Below are 20,654 nucleotides of genomic sequence, written 5' to 3' on the forward strand. Positions count from 1 at the left end.
CTCCCCCCGAAAACATAACCTCCAAAGAAAAAGCAAGCAGTGTCAAGGTGTTGTGTGTGGTTGGGCTTTAATGGCCGTTGAGGGAATTTTGGGACTTTCTTTTGAAGTGGAATTTGTTCTGTTGAGTTACGAAATTTTTAAAGAAATTTTCACGTAATTTATGGACGAGCTACAAAACAATTATTTTCGCTGTTTTCTTCAAATATTTTAATATCTGAAAAAGCTACATGATTTATGGAAGACCCCTATAAAAATGAGACGAAAATTGAAAAAGTCACTTAATTTATAGACGACCCCGACTAGTCCCGCAAAGAAATCACAGCTGCTTCTGCGAACGAAACGGGATTAGCAACGGATTGGAAGGTCACGTCCATTGGGTCTGCTTCTGCCGAGTCCCAGGAGAGGGTGGCAAGGTGCCAAAAACCGGCCGGATCACGGAGCGGAACGGCAAACATTGTGGGCCGTAAATCTGAACCGCGTGCGTGATGTTTTGACAGCTTTAAGAAGTTTTTCTTTATTTTTAATGAAATGTTATCCAAATTGGAGTAATTTTCACAACTATAATAATTTTGGCAAATTACGACGTAACAAAAAAAAAAGTTTCATCTGTTCCTTAGGTGGATTAATCGCAACAAAACTGACCACTTCTTTCCGAGATTACGCCAAACAAATTGAGCCCAAAATGCTCAAATCATCACAAAAGGAGAGCGAGAGAGCTAAATCAAGTGTTAATGAACATTTGTGTGGGAGAACCCAAGCAAAAGGGGGAAGGGTGGCCAAACTAATGAACTCGATGCGTCTCGCGTGGCCATGAAACCCGATCCGGTCCGGTTGGAGGGAAGATCTCGCGCCGACCGCAAAGGTAAACACGCGTGTGTGGTGACACTGGATATCCTCTCGTTCTTTGTTTGGTGAACTGGTTGTTCTACGCTAGACAGGTGGCAGTGTTGCCAGATTTTTTTAAATGTTATTCGTTTATACTAAGAAACGCACAGAATAAAATTATTGTAATATTTCAACTAAGAATTTGTAAATTTTCATCTTTTGATGTGAATTTAAATCTTTTCAAAAAAAGTATGTAAAATTACATGAAAACAAGGGTTATTTTACAGAATTAAATTGTGTACCGCCTTCAATTCTCTCTCCGAATCCAGGAAAACTTGAACTGTAATTTATGTGAATTAAAAGAGTTTTTCAATTGAAAAAGCCGGAAAATATGGTGTAAATTGCAGCAAAAACTTTCCCTCCCTGCCCATACGCTCGCAATCACAAGCTAAGTTTTGCCTCAACTTTTACTACACGCGAAAAAATAATAATCAAAAAGGCAAACCCCAAAAAACTTCCCCGTCTTTTCGGGCAGTGCTGCCATCAGCAGAAAGGACAAACTTTTTTTTCTGTCTCTCGGCGAGGCAACCAGTCGAAAAGAACTCTTTCCTGTGTGCCTCGAAAATAACTCGCAATATTGATTTCCTTCTTGCTGGGACAATGAATGGGATAAAAACAGTTTTAATACTTGGCCGAGCATACGGAAGCTGTGCAACAAAGAAGTTGTTTTTTTTTCTTTTGGGGAGAAAAATGAGGCAATAAGGCACAAAAGGAGAGAAAGAGAGCAAAATCAAGTGTTAATGAACATTTGTGTGGGAGCACCCAAGCAAAAGGGGGAAGGGTGGCCAAACTAATGAACTCGATGCCTCTCGCGTGGCCATGAAATCCGATCCGGTCCGGCTGGAGGGAAGATCTCGCGCCGACCGCAAAGGTAAACACACGCGTGTGTGGTGACACTGGATATCCTCTCGTTCTTTGTTTGGTGAACTGGTTGTTCTACGCTAGACAGGTGGCAGTGTTGCCAGATTTTTTTAAATGTTATTCGTTTATACTAAGAAACGCACAGAATAAAATTATTGTAATATTTCAACTAAGAATTTGTAAATTTTCATCTTTTGATGTGAATTTAAATCTTTTCAAAAAAAGTATGTAAAATTACATGAAAACAAGGGTTATTTTACAGAATTAAATTGTGTACCGCCTTCAATTCTCTCTCCGAATCCAGGAAAACTTGAACTGTAATTTATGTGAATTAAAAGAGTTTTTCAATTGAAAAAGCCGGAAAATATGGTGTAAATTGCAGCAAAAACTTTCCCTCCCTGCCCATACGCTCGCAATCACAAGCTAAGTTTTGCCTCAACTTTTACTACACGCGAAAAAATAATAATCAAAAAGGCAAACCCCAAAAAACTTCCCCGTCTTTTCGGGCAGTGCTGCCATCAGCAGAAAGGACAAACTTTTTTTTCTGTCTCTCGGCGAGGCAACCAGTCGAAAAGAACTCTTTCCTGTGTGCCTCGAAAATAACTCGCAATATTGATTTCCTTCTTGCTGGGACAATGAATGGGATAAAAACAGTTTTAATACTTGGCCGAGCATACGGAAGCTGTGCAACAAAGAAGTTGTTTTTTTTTCTTTTGGGGAGAAAAATGAGGCAATAAGTTTTTAATGTGGAAAGTTGGAGCACAGTGATGAACAATTTTTTTTTTTTTTTGAATGATTGTAAATTCGAACATTTGCTATCTTTCTAAGTCTAAACTTGAACAATTTTAGGCAAACATCGCAATTGCATTTGTGTACCATTAAAAAATCAATATTTCTTGAATGCTTGTTTTTTATTCAATAAAATAGCAATTCTCTAAAATTCTCGTTTCTTTGACATTTTACAAATATTAAATAAACATTTGATTGAGTTTTGTTTTATATCTTATGTTTTATATCTTATAAAATCAGTTTACATAAAAAAAATCTCATGTTTTTTATGATCTGATGTTTGATTAACTTTTTTTAAAGTATTTAAGTTTACTGGTAAAATAAGTTGTGTGTTAGAGTTGGTATGAATGAGCTTGATATATACACGGAACAAAATCCGGTTTGCGGAATCGCAAACTTTGCTTCCGATTTGCTCTAGAAATCGCAAATCTCGGTTTCCACCCGTCAGCAGGAAACATTGCTTCCAATATCGCAAACCAGTTTCCCCGATTTCGCAAACGTAACGCAGTAACGCCTAGCCCGGCAAAAGCACGCAGCACGCAGCCACTTCAATATTTACCTTTTTGAATTGACCGTTGCTGTTCGAAATTTGGATGGAAATAAGAAGAAGAAGAAGAAGAGTTCCCCGATTTTTATTTCTTTATTTTATTTCAAAAACAAACCAAACAATTTGCGCAAGTGGTTTACTACGGAGTTCTAGATCTATCGAGTTGTGTGTTGCTTTTGAAAGCTTTGTCAAAAACACGGACCAAGCGGTGGCGGTTCGAACGAGCCTATTCTCCTGATCTGGCAGACAAACCGGCTTCGATGTCCGTGATGCAGCTGGGAATTGCTGGGCCCCGTTGCCGCCGTTAGTACATTGCTTCCCGTGACGTGTGTTCGGTGCTAGCAGTAGGAGAAGGAGGCGTGGCCGCCGTACATTCTTTGATGCTCCTCTTGCTCTTCGAGATGAAGATGACGTCGGCGGTTTGCGTTTCGTGCAGCAGGGTGTGTGAATTTCGGTCGACAGCATCCGCCTTGTCCAGATCCTTCATGTACTCGGTGACGTCGGCGGCATGGCCACCCGGATAGAGGAGCTGCTGAGAACGGTGCAGCGTGCTCGGGCCGGCGATCATGTTGATTTCTGGGGCCGGATAAAGACTCGGTTCCATGGCATCGCGAAGCGCTTCGCGTTTCCCCTAAACGGATTCACGTACCGCTGGAAGTTCTCCTTGTTTTAGAGGTTATTTTTTTCCTCTTTGTGCCTTCGGGAAAGGTCCTGGTGCAGACGGAGCTCGATTAACTCTGGAGCATCTGGCGCCACATGATGCCCAAGCAGAGCGCCACCATCGCGATTCCAAATGCGACCTCCACCTCGAGGATCGACTTGAGCGGAGCGGCCTCCCAGAGAAGACCATCCACCTTGAACGGGTTCCCTCCTTTTGTACGCCCTGCTGGCGGGACAGAATCTACGCCAGCAGTCAGACTTGTTAAGACGTTTGCTGAACTCACGCTGCAATCGCTAAGGGAGGCTGCGAAAAAGAACACATAAAAAACAATTATCGTTTCTTGACTCTTGAAAATTATCTGAAATATAAATTTAAAAATCTCGATACTGTTTTTCTGAGTTTGAAAATAAAAATTCTAAAATTCTAAAATTCTAAAATTCTAAAATTCTAAAATTCTAAAATTCTAAAATTCTAAAATTCTAAAATTCTAAGATTCTAAAATTCTAAAATTCTAAAATTCTAAAATTCTAAAATTCTAAAATTCTAAAATTCTAAAATTCTAAAATTCTAAAATTCTAAAATTCTAAAATTCTAAAATTCTAAAATTCTAAAATTCTAAAATTATAAAATTATAAAATTCTAAAATTCTAAAATTCTAAAATTATAAAATTATAAAATTCTAAAATTCTAAAATTCTAAAATTCTAAAATTCTAAAATTCTAAAATTCTAAAATTCTAAAATTCTAAAATTCTAAAATTCTAAAATTCTAAAATTCTAAAATTCTAAAATTCTAAAATTCTAAAATTCTAAAATTCTAAAATTCTAAAATTCTAAAATTCTAAAATTCTAAAATTCTAAAATTCTAAAATTCTAAAATTCTAAAATTCTAAAATTCTAAAATTCTAAAATTCTAAAATTCTAAAATTCTAAAATTCTAAAATTCTAAAATTCTAAAATTCTAAAATTCTAAAATTCTAAAATTCTAAAATTCTAAAATTCTAAAATTCTAAAATTCTAAAATTCTAAAATTCTAAAATTCTAAAATTCTAAAATTCTAAAATTCTAAAATTCTAAAATTCTAAAATTCTAAAATTCTAAAATTCTAAAATTCTAAAATTCTAAAATTCTAAAATTCTAAAATTCTAAAATTCTAAAATTCTAAAATTCTAAAATTCTAAAATTCTAAAATTCTAAAATTCTAAAATTCTAAAATTCTAAAATTCTAAAATTCTAAAATTCTAAAATTCTAAAATTCTAAAATTCTAAAATTCTAAAATTCTAAAATTCTAAAATTCTAAAATTCTAAAATTCTAAAATTCTAAAATTCTAAAATTCTAAAATTCTAAAATTCTAAAATTCTAAAATTCTAAAATTCTAAAATTCTAAAATTCTAAAATTCTAAAATTCTAAAATTCTAAAATTCTAAAATTCTAAAATTCTAAAATTCTAAAATTCTAAAATTCTAAAATTCTAAAATTCTAAAATTCTAAAATTCTAAAATTCTAAAATTCTAAAATTCTAAAATTCTAAAATTCTAAAATTCTAAATTCTAAAATTCTAAAATTCTAAAATTCTAAAATTCTAAAATTCTAAAATTCTAAAATTCTAAAATTCTAAAATTCTAAAATTCTAAAATTCTAAAATTCTAAAATTCTAAAATTCTAAAATTCTAAAATTCTAAAATTCTAAAATTCTAAAATTCTAAAATTCTAAAATTCTAAATTCTAAAATTCTAAAATTCTAAAATTCTAAAATTCTAAAATTCTAAAATTCTAAAATTCTAAAATTCTAAAATTCTAAAATTCTAAAATTCTAAATTCTAAAATTCTAAAATTCTAAAATTCTAAAATTCTAAAATTCTAAAATTCTAAAATTCTAAAATTCTAAAATTCTAAAATTCTAAAATTCTAAAATTCTAAAATTCTAAAATTCTAAAATTCTAAATTCTAAAATTCTAAAATTCTAAAATTCTAAAATTCTAAAATTCTAAAATTCTAAAATTCTAAAATTCTAAAATTCTAAAATTCTAAAATTCTAAAATTCTAAAATTCTAAAATTCTAAAATTCTAAAATTCAAAAATTCAAAAATTCAAAAATTCTAAAATTCAAAAATTCTAAAATTCTAAAATTCTAAAATTCTAAAATTCTAAAATTCTAAAATTCTAAAATTCTAAAATTCTAAAATTCTAAAATTCTAAAATTCTAAAATTCTAAAATTCTAAAATTCTAAAATTCTAAAATTCTAAAATTCTAAAATTCTAAAATTCTAAAATTCTAAAATTCTAAAATTCTAAAATTCTAAAATTCTAAAATTCTAAAATTCTAAAATTCTAAAATTCTAAAATTCTAAAATTCTAAAATTCTAAAATTCTAAAATTCTAAAATTCTAAAATTCTAAAATTCTAAAATTCTAAAATTCTAAAATTCTAAAATTCTAAAATTCTAAAATTCTAAAATTCTAAAATTCTAAAATTCTAAAATTCTAAAATTCTAAAATTCTAAAATTCTAAAATTCTAAAATTCTAAAATTCTAAAATTCTAAAATTCTAAAATTCTAAAATTCTAAAATTCTAAAATTCTAAAATTCTAAAATTCTAAAATTCTAAATTCTAAAATTCTAAAATTCTAAAATTCTAAAATTCTAAAATTCTAAAATTCTAAAATTCTAAAATTCTAAAATTCTAAAATTCTAAAATTCTAAAATTCTAAAATTCTAAAATTCTAAAATTCTAAAATTCTAAAATTCTAAAATTCTAAAATTCTAAAATTCTAAAATTCTAAAATTCTAAAATTCTAAAATTCTAAAATTCTAAAATTCTAAAATTCTAAAATTCTAAAATTCTAAAATTCTAAAATTCTAAAATTCTAAAATTCTAAAATTCTAAAATTCTAAAATTCTAAAATTCTAAAATTCTAAAATTCTAAAATTCTAAAATTCTAAAATTCTAAAATTCTAAAATTCTAAAATTCTAAAATTCTAAATTCTAAAATTCTAAAATTCTAAAATTCTAAAATTCTAAAATTCTAAAATTCTAAAATTCTAAAATTCTAAAATTCTAAAATTCTAAAATTCTAAAATTCTAAAATTCTAAAATTCTAAAATTCTAAAATTCTAAAATTCTAAAATTCTAAAATTCTAAAATTCTAAAATTCTAAAATTCTAAAATTCTAAAATTCTAAAATTCTAAAATTCTAAAATTCTAAAATTCTAAAATTCTAAAATTCTAAAATTCTAAAATTCTAAAATTCTAAAATTCTAAAATTCTAAAATTCTAAAATTCTAAAATTCTAAAATTCTTAAATTCTTAAATTCTTAAATTCTTAAATTCTTAAATTCTTAAATTCTTAAATTCTAAAATTCTAAAATTCTAAAATTCTAAAATTCTAAAATTCTAAAATTCTAAAATTCTAAAATTCTAAAATTCTAAAATTCTAAAATTCTAAAATTCTAAAATTCTAAAATTCTAAAATTCTAAAATTCTAAAATTCTAAAATTCTAAAATTCTAAAATTCTAAAATTCTAAAATTCTAAAATTCTAAAATTCTAAAATTCTAAAATTCTAAAATTCTAAAATTCTAAAATTCTAAAATTCTAAAATTCTAAAATTCTGAAATTCTAAAATTCTAAAATTCTAAAATTCTAAAATTCTAAAATTCTAAAATTCTAAAATTCTAAAAAACTTCTTAAATTTTTTAAATTTTAAAAACTTTTTAAATTTTTAAAATTTCTAAAATTTCTAAAATTTCTAAAATTTCTAATATTTCTTAAATTTCTTAAATTTCTTAAATTTCTTAAATTTCTTAAATTTCTTAAATTTCTTAAATTTCTTAAATTTCTTAAATTTCTTAAATTTCTTAAATTTCTTAAATTTCTTAAATTTCTTAAATTTCTTAAATTTCTTAAATTTCTTAAATTTCTTAAATTTCTTAAATTTCTTAAATTTCTTAAATTTCTTAAATTTCTTAAATTTCTTAAATTTCTTAAATTTCTTAAATTTCTTAAATTTCTTAAATTTCTTAAATTTCTTAAATTTCTTAAATTTCTTAAATTTCTTAAATTTCTTAAATTTCTTAAATTTCTTAAATTTCTTAAATTTCTTAAATTTCTTAAATTTCTTAAATTTCTTAAATTTCTTAAATTTCTTAAATTTCTTAAATTTCTTTAATTTCTAAAATTTCTTAAATTTCTGAAAATTTATTAAATTTCTGAAAATTTATTAAATTTCTTATTCTTTTCAATTTCTTAAATTTCTCATTTTTTTAAATTTCTTAAATTGATTAAAATGCTTAAATTTCTTTAAATTCTTGTTTTCCTAATTATGTTTTGTGTTTCGCAGATTTCTCAATTTTTTAAGGTTTTCTAAATTTCAGATTTTTTTTTATTTTTTTTTAATTTAATTTTTATATTCATATTAAATTTTAATGCCTTTTTTTTCTTTGTATATTTTTTTTAAATTTCAAGATTTTTTTAATCTTTTTCTTTAAATTTCTATAAAAAAAACTAAATTTCTGACAAATTTAAACAATTTTTTTTTTTGATAATTTCTATAATTTGATGCCTAAGCTTGTTGGAATTTCTATCCAGTTAGCATAAGAGAGCACAGGGGCATCGAGTTGTATAAATGTGTATAATCAATTCGCTTTGTTGTTGTTTTTTTAACATTTTTTTTACTGCAGCCCAGTTATCGAGGGCACAGCTTAAAAACAGTCCACTTCAACAACTTCCAGTTTCATAACAAGTACTGTATCTTTGAACTAAAAAAAAAACAACTGATTCTGTAATTATTTTCATAAGGTCATTGTTCTTTTTTTGTGTTTGTGTTAAAATTTAAAGTTAAGTGATAATTATTAGTTTTAAGTGCAAAATAAATCCAAAATAAAAATAAATAAATCAAATTAAAAAATTCTGGAAGATAAAATTAAAAATAAGTTTTTTAAAAAATTGAAACTTTGTAATGCTGAAACTTTGGAATGTAGCAAATTATTTTGGGTCGTGTTATTTTCTTACTTGACGTGATAGGTATCTCTCCACCGGTTTCGTGAAACACACGCATGGATTTAGCGGTCACTTATTGGAACTTGGACATACCGAAGCACGCAATCTCGCCATCACTGGACAATCCGTTCCATGTTGGAGCCAATGGTTCATCTTTTTGGGTTCCTGCCCTTGACGTGCTCGACGCGTTTCTGTCCCGCAGTTCACAATCTCCGACGTGAGTCATCTGTTTGACTTGCGAGTCGTTTGTTGATCTTCGAGGCATCTGTATCCAAGGTTCAGCAGGTTTTTGTGTTTGCCTAAAGTCCGTTCCTACTCCCGTATTCTGAATGTTTTTCGCTCTGGTCGTCCCGGTGCTGGTCGTCGTGTGTTTTTGGCTCCGGCACCAGCCGATGCTTGTTTTGGCCTCCTCCTGGTGGAAATCATCTGCGAAAACAAGGAGATTTAGATATTTTTCAAGCAGTTAAAAGGTGAAATGTCGTGTACCGCGGCAGTAGTAATTCACAGGACGTTGTTCTTTCCAAAATCCATCCGGCTTGTGGAGAGCTGTTTGAGAAGGTTGTAGTTCGGCATTTGGCCGAGCGCTCAGGGGGCGCAAACGCACAAAACAAGTCGAATTTTATTCGAGGTTGCGCGGCCAAAATCACACAGATGGAGGAGGAACAGGAAGCTAGGCCAGGCTGAAGAGAATGGAGCACTTTCCGCGAAAAAACTTCCGCCTTGGAGGATTCCTTACAGCTTCCGGCAGCTCCTACACGTCATCGTCATTCCAGCTTCTTGAGCTGGCTCAGTCTCTGGAAAGATGATGCTCGGCAGCATGACCGTAATCTGCTTCGTCGGTCTGGATTATTTTGACTTTTCGATGCCGGAAATCGTGTTATCGCCGATCGGCGACAGCTGCAGCTTTCTTATCATCCACGACCGATTTCGTGAGACAATCTTCTTCTTGCGACGGGCCGGATTGGGCATCAGATCGCCGACGGGGCTTGGCTCGGCCGGATACAAATCACACTCCCGATTTTCAGACAAAAAGAAAATGACTGCGGTGCAGCAAAAACAAACACCGACGAAATGGTTATGTTCGCTATTTTCTGATTGTTTATTTTTGCGCGAGCGGCTGATTTTGACAGCGTAACGCATTGGCTGCGTCGGACGGCACAGAAATTGGCTCCGTAAACATGGTGTTTGCGATTTTGCAAACATTTTGTTTCAAGAGCGAAAACATTTCTTCCAAAATCGCAAACATTTTTCATGATTTCGAAAACATCCAATGTTTTTGAATTCATCGCGAAAATTTTTCGGATCCGCCTGCCGGATTTTGTTCCGTGTATTAATCAATTAATTTTCCAGTTTTTTCAGATTAAGTTCATAACTAGTGATAAAAATACGCGCGCTAAATCGAACAAATTTTTCGTTTTTTTTTAAATCAGTTGCGTCTTTTATTAATTAAGATAACATTAATAGTTTTGTGATTTTAAAAGCCCTTCCTATATCATCGTTGATCAGAAGGTACGGCGTCGGGTAAATTGTGCAATTATTTTTCAAATAATATGTTAAATTTTCACGGTAAAAAACTCATTTCTATAGAATCGTTTATCGAAAGATACGCTGACATTTAGGATAGACAATTAGCTCGCGTTTTTGATTTTTTTTTATTCGATTGTGAGTAGCGGGACCTCGCGGTTACTCGGCAACGTGTTTTTTTGAGCATTTTATTTGATATTTTATTTTTAATAGGTCCTTCTTTTATCATCGTTGATTGGAAGGCACGCCGCTGGTTTAGTTCGTTTAAGTTATTGTTTTCATTTCATTACAATCGGTTATGTGGTGTCCTGTTTTCTTTTCGTTTATATTCGTTGATCGTAATAATTTATTCCAGCTGGCAGTTTTAGTATTAACTCATCAAACTATCGATTGTATGAAGCGCAAAGCGTCTTTTATTTACTATTTTTGAAATTTGCTCGCGTAATCTAAATTGTACAAACCGCAAAAATATAATGATGAGTCCAGCCCATAGCACTACTGCTCGGTTGGCACGCGTTTGATTAAAAAAACATTTTTAAATTATCAATTATTTGTCTTTCCGCAGCCGGCTGCCTAAGATTTAAAATTTTCAACCGATAAACAAAATGCTCATGGTCACATCACTGCCACTCGTGAATCCTGACCTCATACCCATCTACTAACCCCCTCAAAACTTATGTGATACTTTGTCGGAGAAGTAGTTGATTGGGCGGTCTCTATCACTCAAGTATCGGACTAACATTCCCATCCACTTCCCCGTGACCCTACCACTGGTCGTGGCCGGCGCCGGTATTGATCAGCATGATAGGGGCCTTTGAGAAGTTGCGAAGCGAGGAAAGATAGCACCCACTCATCTTCCACGGCTCGTGGATGTAACTGCTGGAGGTCATGGTCAATAACGGAGTAGCAACTGCTGGTGGGCACCTATGCTTATATCTTATAAAATCAGTTTAACTTTAGCTGGGTTTGAATATGTTTGAAAGGATATTTTTAAATTTTAAACTTTATTTTAAAGAAAAAATATCAACTTTTTATTATTTCCTGGAATAAATCATCTGGTTCGAAAAAAGTTTCCAAATTCAAGATAGATTTTCCATTTTTTAATGGTCCACAAAACATTTATTCAAAGTTGAATAAAGTATAATCCAAGCGAGTTTTTGCATTCCTTGAAATTAGAAATATTTTTCGATAATACTCAAATGATAATACTCAATTTTTTTTTTTGCATCTTTATTATACAAGAGTTAACTGACTTTCAAAACCTCTATGAAAAATTATAACAAAAAGGGAGAATAAAAAAAAATCTGCGAAAAGCGTTCAGCAATTGCAATATGCAAAACACTAAATTTCACACAAATTTTCAAAAGTTAAAATCAGCAGGTAGTATCACAACATGTTTCAAACATCATTACAGTTATGCGTCTGTAGCAAATTGGCAAATTTATCAATTAATTTATGAAAATATTTTTTTTTTTCTAGGTTTCATGTCTTTTCCGATCTGTGATCCCAAAATGTAAAATTTGTAAACAAAAAAGGTTATAAATGCTGAAAGAAATTTTATTTAGTGTATGTTAAATAAAATTGAGAATTGATTGCTCACGATTTTTCAATTTGAATAATGTTGTAGGAAATTTTTTAGCCCCCTGATTTTTCGAGACTTTTTGAAGTGGGTCAAAAAAACGACGCGAAATTTTGAATGGATTTTTTTTAACTCTTTTAGACATTTTGGAAGTAGGTAAACACGTTATCTTCCTTACTTGGTAATCTAGATATAAAAGGAGGCGAAAATTGTATACATTCTTGCGGTATTAGAATTTTTAGTGTAAAAACTGTTTTTTTTTTTTGCAAATTTCCGTATTCTTATGAAAGTAGAGTGTCGTGTGAGCAGCAGCGCCGGGAAGATGGATTTTTGTGGCGTTCTTTTTGTGCTGTATTCGTGATCGTGCTCATATCATGCCTGCGGTGAGGGGGGTCATTGTGCTAATGAATATTATTGCGCGTCAGTGTCGTGTGAGCAGCAGCGCCGGGAAGATGGATTTTTGTGGCGTTCTTTTTGTGCTGTATTCGTGATCGTGCTCATATCATGCATGCGGTGAGGGGGGTCATTGTGCTAATGAATATTATTGCGCGTCAGTGTCGTGTGAGCAGCAGCGCCGGGAAGATGGATTTTTGTGGCGTTCTTTTTGTGCTGTATTCGTGATCGTGTTCATATCATGCTTGCGGTGAGGGGGGTCATTGTGCTAATGAATATTATTGCGCGTCAGTGTCGTGTGAGCAGCAGCGCCGGGAAGATGGATTTTTGTGGCGTTCTTTTTGTGCTGTATTCGTGATCGTGTTCATGTCGAATTATGTGGAAGGTGCGAAGCCGCGTTTTAGGATTCTTGTGTCTTTGTTGTTTAATTTGTGTTTCCATCTGGAGTATTAGTTTTAAAATTATTTTAATTTTTTACAGCTTCCTGGAATTATTTTAAATCAAATGTCTACATGTAAATTTGTCTACTCACTATATGATTTATTTAAATGTTCATATTATTCCTTATCCTATTCCTTTCCTGTAATATACCATCTCCTCATACCATATATGATCAAACTGCTTAAATTAACGAAACTTTCTAAAACAGCATGGGAACCATCTGGAGCATTTATATTTTAAATAAGTGTTTTTTTTACAGCTTCCTGGAATCATCTTGATTGTTGTTATTATATTTATTATATTTATTATATTTATTTTATTTACTATATTTATTATATTTATTATTTATCATTATTACAAAACTATATGCTTATTAGATAATACACTACAGACTCACATTTACACTTACAAACATTCAAATCATTAAATACATTACGCACTCAACCATTTTCATCGGCCCGATGAAATTCCCCTAACCCCCATTCCAAACCTCCCAAAAATATTCCGTTCACTTTTAAAAGTCGCATGGGTTCCCTGCACTTTTGCCACTAGTGAACAACAAAAACATCCCCTCCCAAATCCCCACGGGACTGTATGGGCGTAGCCTTGGAGCACAGTGTGGAAATTTACGTGCTTAGATATTCTTGGTTGTACCGGGCAGCAATCAAATTGTCTAAGAATATTGAATTGACCATTGTGGCACCCCCTACAGCGTGGTGCAGACCCGTTATGCTATGCTATGCTATGCTATGCTATTTCCGTATTCTTATGAAAGTACCTTAATTTTTCCATATTTCAAATAAAATTCAAAAATCAAACTTAGTGACATTGTTTCAACAGATTTGCACTGTATTAATACTTCTAGTGTAAATAATACCCATTTTTGCAAAATACTGATATTAAAAAAAAAAAACAAAAATGTTCATAATTTGCAAGGCAAGTTTTTTTTATTGTTGTGTTTGGAGGGTGGGCCTAAAAAGGTTAATTTATAATTTTATGCTAAATTTTCTAAAATTTCAAACAAAAAATAAAATAGTTCAATTCAATTGTATAATCAATGAATTTATAAAATCGATTTTTTTCCTCAAGGTTTGAGAATTTTCCGAATTGTTATCTCAAAATTCAAAAATTTAAAAGTTTTCTTTTTTTTGCGAAAAAAAAAATTCCGTCAACACCTCGATATTTTCAAAAATAATGATTGGAAAGCAACAGTACGTCTGTAAAATGCATTTTAAAACACTTTTTTCTTCCAAATGTTGAAACCTAGGCTTGTAATTTCAATTTTTATATTTTTTACAGTTAGTTACAAGTTACAACTTTGGCCACTCTGGAACCGATTCCGGAAAATCTGCAGATTGTATGGGAAAAGTTACGTAAAATCAAATTTTGATCACAGGAGGCTGAATAAGCAAACAAGTTAAAAACGTCAACAAACGAAAAAAGGCAGAACGAAGTTTGTCGGGTAAGGCTTGTTTTGTATGAATAAGTTCGTCGGTAACTGGCGATAAAATAATCGTACTTCGATAACGATAAGGTTATCGTTAGCAACCTTTGCAAGATGATTTTTTATGTGACATTTTAGACGCTTCTAGAAAATTACAAATAATTATTTTTTAACATTGGGTTTTGTTTTTAACGTTGTTTTGTACATTCTACGGCTAAAATGATTGTTTGCACTGGAAACATCTTATGATTTAAATTTACTTCACACAGTTAAAAATATCTAAAATTTTAACATTACCAGATGTAAAATTTAATTGCTTTTTTATGTAGATATTGTTTAAAATATATAAAAAAAAATCGGAAAGATGTTGCTTTAACAATATTCTTAATCACTTTAATCCATTTTATATTGTGACCTTCCATTCAGGATATTTGAGGAAAAAACTTTGCTCCAATAATTTGCAACTTGAAATGGTGTGGATAGACAAACGAGAGTCTAATTGGTCAAAGTAGTAAAAAATGAACTCCAATTTAAAGGTTTACTCAAAATTCTGATTGAGTTTATTTTTTCAATCAAAGAGTTCGCAAATTGTTTTAAACCCTTTGCCATTTCTATTTCTTATATTGTCAATTTAATTATATGTGTTTCATACACTGTTAATATTACTACAGTAGTTAATATAAAATAGATAATCAAACAAGATTATCAATCAACATTTTTAATAAAAAAAATCTTATTTCTTGTGATCATGCCATTTTTTTGAAAATGTGTTACTAAAGTAGTAATAGAAGAGCATAAAATTGCAAAAAGTTGTAGTCTATAAATAAATAAAAAAATGCTTTTTTACCTTTTTGTGAGTTGTTATAATGAAATAAGATGAGCAAAGTCTTAGTTTTTCGGAACACAAAAATTACATTGTTTAGCAAGAAAAAAAAACTCATAAATTTTTGGCAGTTTTACAAATTTTTTTCGGAGTGTGCAATTTTTCATGAATTTTAATGTCTTGATTTATGTTTTTTCCATAGCATCAGGCAACATTCAGTTTGCAGCAAATTACGAAAAATCAAATAAACATTTATAAACTTGTTCACTTTTACGACATCTTCTCACAGTGTGTGTGTGTGTGTGTGTGCTCCCACAATCAATATCGATTACAGCCTTTACTACCCCTCAGGATATGGGCCAATAAAATAGTTGAATTGGCAAAAGAAAAGCCCCTGCTTCTCTTCCCGTGAAAAACGCGCGGAAATCATGCAAACAATGGCTCCCAGTAAGTTTTACGACGGGATCGTAAAAAAAGTTGAGAGCGCGTTTTATTGGCTGCCAAGAAGGAGCTCTTCCTGGGGGACTTCAGGATTCAGGACTAAGATTCCCGCAGCGCGTCACGAGCTTCAATTGGCGTTTGATTGGCTGGGAAAAAAGTGGGTGGTTTTTGCGGTTTTTATAGCGCTTCGATATGGGCTATAGAGGGGAGTTAATTTACGACCGTGAAGGAGCGCTAAATCGCTAGATTAAACTACCCCCTAAATTGAGTGTTTGCGAAAAGGTCTGCGTTATCTTCTTTTGACCAGACGGTAGCGGCGTCGTCCTCGACGACATCGTCCAGTGGTAATCTCATTAAAAGTTTGCAAATTTGCAATGCGATATGGCGAGAGAAACAAAAACGAGGCCAGGCGCACCCATAAAAAGGGTTGGTCGATGAAAAGCCAGGAATTAAGGTTAGAACTTCATGTGTAACACGGCGTGGCCGGACTTTGGCCAAAGGAATTGGGGTCAGGCCCCTTCGGGGGTGCCACCAAGCAAATGGTTTGACTGGCCAGAGGTTTAAGGTTACTCGGCTTTAAACGACGGTGGACAACATTGTCGCTGCTGACACAGTCCTGGGAAGGCTTGTAGACTGCAAGAATGTATGAAAACCAATTAAAAATGCAATTTTTAAAACATTGTTAGCGAACCAACAACGGTGGCATTAGGGTAGCGTGATCGACCATCACTCAAAAGGCCTAAGTTCGAATCCCACTAGAAACACTTTTTTTTTCAAATCACTTCATGTGTTTACACCCCGAACTGCAACTCTCCTCTTGAAGAGAATCGTTGATTGCTCCATGCTATCACCAACCGAGTTGCAGCACGATATTCTATTAGCAACAATTTCCCTCCTCGTTCCAGACCAGCCAAGAGTATGGTAATCCAGCTAGACAAAGAAAAATCACGACACAAACAAGCTTGTTGTTATCGTCCTTCGACCGCTCGATGGAAGACTTGCAGCTTTTCTCTGCCTGGACTAGGAATTGCCATTAGACGGTGGAATGCAATTCTGCACACAATGATGCTAGTTTGAGTGTTGACTGGTAAACAACTTGTGGGGAAGTCTCGTAAACAACATGACTCGATTTGAAATCACAGAGGTTTTCTCTTTCTTTAATTTAGTTATTTCTAAAGCAAATTAGGCTAGCCCTAAGAAGCATTTGCTATTCACGCACAGATGTCGTTGTTGTAATGTCAATGCCTTGCATGCAAGTTTTTTTTTTTTCATTTTATTGTAAGCAATCTGATATTGGGTGAAAGTACAAAAAAATAATTTTTTTTATTTGCACAAAAAAAACCAAAAGTTTGCACACAAATTTCCAAAATTTACAAAAATGTTGAAAAATTAACAAAAATATTGAAAAATTCTCACATAATTCAAAGTTGCAGACTGCTCCCCAGCTCCTAAACCACACTCCTGGAGAATCCTGCCCGTGTGGATTCCCATCAAAACCAATTACAAGGAACCTTTTCAATTTTGCTCCCACGTGCAAGTTCACGTGCGGGTGTGTGTGCGTCCTCACGCCGCATGATACGAAAACATTTTCTCAGCAGGAATCCTACAGGAGGGCACACACATTATTCTTCTCAGAGGGTTGAGGCTTCTATACTGGTTGTGTGGCGTAATTTTGCACTGTGTAAAATTACATGAAGTTTAAATTGAAAATTGTATCTTTATTTTCACATGTTTTCTTTATGTAAAAAATATTCGCTTCTCAACTACACGACAAAAAAATTGTTTGAAAAATTACATGTAAGCGTCTGTATAAATTATTTATAGCTAGTCTTCTCAACCCAAACCCAAACCCAAACCCAAACCAAAGATTTATTGCACAACCAGGAAATTTCAAAAAAATTGGCATTTGATGTCCCCTAAAACATATCAAAAAATAAAAAAAATAAAAAAAAACATGATTTAGTGACAAAAAATTAAATTAAAAATTAAAAAAAATGTACCTTGTGTTTTTTTTTTTCAGTGTAATCCTTATCCAAACTTACAACATTGCGGAAGACACCAAATCGATCAAAAAAATCCTTCAAAAGATGCAGATTTTTGAATTTTCTTATATAATTTTTGTATGGACAGCTACCAAATTTGTAAGGAAAATTATATGGACAAACTAATGATGCAAAATGGCTTCGCTCCATAAGCTTCATAAAAGTTTCAGCCGTATTAAAAAATACAAAAAATGAAATTAAAAAAAAAATACCGATTTAGTAAAACATTACTCACATTTTCCTTTAACTTCTATTATTCTATTTCTATTACATGTGCTTTTCAAAAACAAAAATACTCAAAAAATATGTTTTATTAAATGTATTAGAGAGTGACTTTACTACCATGAATAATATTAATTTTTACATTCTTTTGATTATTACATAACAATTCATGTACAATTACACATTGTTTTACTCTTGTTCCACAACATGCTAATTTCAGACTAAAATAAATTCAAAGGTCGTAAAACTGTTTGAAAATGTGTTTTTCATTAACCCATGAATAACAATATTTTTCATATTATTTAATAAAATTACGAATTTCATCTTCTTTTCATTACAAGAAAATGATCCCAATCAAACTTTTTTGATTACTTTTATGCTTTTATGCTAAAAAATATAAAAAATGCAACTTTTAAAATGTTCAAGATAGCGACTCAACTTTCATGAAAAACTAGATCTGTATACTGCCCCTGATCGCATAAATGTCCCATATGCATTTTCATCACTTTTGAGTTAATGATGCAGTTAAGTTCAAAATCGTGTAATCTTTCAAAAGAGCCTACATAGCAAAAAATCCGATGGTAAAATCGCATGCAAAAGCATGCACATCACCTTCGTCAAAATAAACACTTAATATTACACACTGCATGTACATTTTTTCCAAACACAAAAAAAAAGTTGCAACCGACGGGATTCAAACCCAGCACCAACAGTATGGACTGGCGCCTTAGCCCACTCGGCCATCAGACCGATGAAAAACTGTAAGGATAAACGCATATATGAGCTTGACATTTCGGCCAAGTAGGTTTCCCATACTGATGGGCTACATTTTTCAGGGTGTAAAATCACATAAAATTGCATAAAATAATGCAATATTTATTTTACACCCATGCCTTTTACACGCAGCTGGATTACTACTTTTTTAGCTGTGTACAACATCCAGTACTTTGTTCTAGAAATCAGGATGAAATCCAGTTTTTTTTTGCGAAAACTTAACCCGTAAGTTTATGTGTGGGAAAAACCTTAAATGCGTTTTTCTCAGCATGCTTTTTTTGCATATGGGACATTTATACGAACATGGGCAGTATAGTTCTAATGAAAAGTTACGGAAAATTGCGTGTAAATTTACAGTTCTTTCAACATTATTCAATCACAAGCAATTTCAGAAAAAAAATATGTTTAAGAATGCGCATTAGCTTTAAACTGTTTCAATGATTGACTCTACAATCTATCAAAATATATTATTTAAAAAAATACGTAACAAACTATGTAACATTTACAAACTATTTTCTAACAGAGCACATCCCAAATTTGTTGGAAAATATAAAAATTACTAATTTAAAAACGTTTAAGATGCAACTCATCTACGAAAAAACGAAAACGAAACTATTGGCACTACGCCCCCCGGGGCATGGCCTTCCTCTAACGTGGGATTTCTGCTCCAGCGCCTCTGACGAGACAGGAGAAACCGGGACCGACGTTTTACTTCACCATCCGATAGAAGCTCAGTGGATAAGGCGGGAATCGAACCCGCGTCTCATAGCATCATCGGGATCGGCAGCCGAAGCCGCTACCCCTGCGCCACGAGACCCACACGAGCAACTCATCTACCATGAAAACTAGATTTGAATTGTTTTAATAAAAAATTACGGAAAATTGCGTGTAAATTTACATTTCTTTCAACATTTTTGAATTACATGCAGAATTAAAAAAAAAGAACTGCACATTCGTTTTAAACTTATTTAATGACTTTACAATCTTTGAAAAAAACTAGTTTTTCTACTGCTTCAAATAAAAAATTACATAGCAAATCACGTAAATTTCCATACTATCTTCCAACGGTGCACCTCTCACGGCGTCACAATTCCCTGCAATCCCAAGTAACGTTATCACGTGTACAACAGCATCCAGCCCCCCACCAGGTGTGCCCAGACACGTGGAAAGTCTACACACGCACGCACGATGGATGATTTATGGCAAATGGCTGCCAAAGGGCTTTTCCCCACCCGCATTTCATTAACCACACCTTACTGGATTCCACTAAGGATGGTGGTCCCTCGAGGGTTTTGTTAAGTAGATCCGCGCTGATCCTGTTAGGAGTATCGATTTGTCTGTCGAGTTTCCCCTTGTTTACGGGATCAACGCGCAATGTGGTGGGGACGGGAGACATTCGTTCGTTAGGGATTGCAACGAAGGGAATCCCTTCTGAATGATGACAAGTTTGATGGATTTTGGCTGGGCACCGAACCGTGTGATTCGTGGGTTAAGGGGGAGGGATTAGTGTAAGTAAATATGAGGACCTGCTTATTGATTTATGGACTTTATACAATATGCTGTTTTCTAGGAATCTCCAACTTGAAGGTTCACACCTAATAAAGTGGAGTCTTGCTACTCTAAGGATATCAAGAACTTAATATCCTACCTCGTAACCAAGACACTCTCTTCCACTGGTGTTGTCACAGACAACAAAGACATTTCCCGGAAAGGAAAACACGTCACTTTATTGGCTCCAGGAACAGGTCCTTCTTAACAATTTACACACACACACTCACGTCAACGTCATTCTGAATGAATGCAACTCCTGGTGTCCTTCACGCTGCACCGGAACCAGACAGTTTCCTCCGGGCAGACACCGAAACCGATCTCTCACTTCCCGTGTGTCTTCCGGTTCAGTGCCAATAAAAGAAACTATGGAGAAAAATCACTCCCATTTCCCCCCTATTTTCCTGTGAAAAGTTATAAAAATAACCTTTCTTTCTCTCGCAAGGACGATACTGCGAAGAAGGACGAATTCTTGTTCCACTTTTTTTCCGGTGTCGAAAACGCAATAAAATAACAATCAGAACGGCAGCAGCTTCGAGCAGGTTACCAGTTGTCAGAAGGAAAGTTTTTCAGCTATCAATTTTTGGGTCCCAGCAATATGAAGGAAACTTTGCTCGTCGATCATTTATTCCGCCTTCAAGGAGAAGGTACTTCTTTGTCGTTTACCTATCAAGGATGCACTT

The 20,654-nt window shown here is 32.5% G+C and overlaps 2 protein-coding genes across 4 annotated transcripts in view; one reads left to right on the forward strand and one right to left on the reverse strand.

Annotated features, from left to right (window-relative positions):
* Positions 1-20,654, forward strand: part of LOC120418136 (ras-related protein Rap-2a) — a 229,810-nt gene that overhangs the window by 175,885 nt on the left and 33,271 nt on the right. The window lies entirely within an intron of this gene.
* LOC120418137 (uncharacterized) lies at positions 3,170-9,938 on the reverse strand. 2 transcript variants are annotated; one of them, XM_052708080.1, is made up of 3 exons: positions 9,227-9,938; positions 8,753-9,166; positions 3,170-4,046 (listed from the first exon to the last, which is right to left on the reverse strand). In XM_052708080.1, exons 2-3 carry the CDS (start codon positions 8,796-8,798, stop codon positions 3,814-3,816), a joined length of 279 nt encoding a protein of 92 aa, XP_052564040.1. In that variant the 5' UTR covers positions 8,799-9,166; positions 9,227-9,938; the 3' UTR covers positions 3,170-3,813. The 2 variants fall into 2 exon arrangements, with proteins under 2 accessions (XP_052564040.1, XP_039436361.1); XM_039580427.2 differs by having other exon boundaries at positions 8,834-9,166; positions 9,227-9,913.

The sequence above is a fragment of the Culex pipiens genome, chromosome 2 (genome assembly GCF_016801865.2).
Source record: "Culex pipiens pallens isolate TS chromosome 2, TS_CPP_V2, whole genome shotgun sequence".
NCBI classification, from domain to species: domain Eukaryota; kingdom Metazoa; phylum Arthropoda; class Insecta; order Diptera; family Culicidae; genus Culex; species Culex pipiens.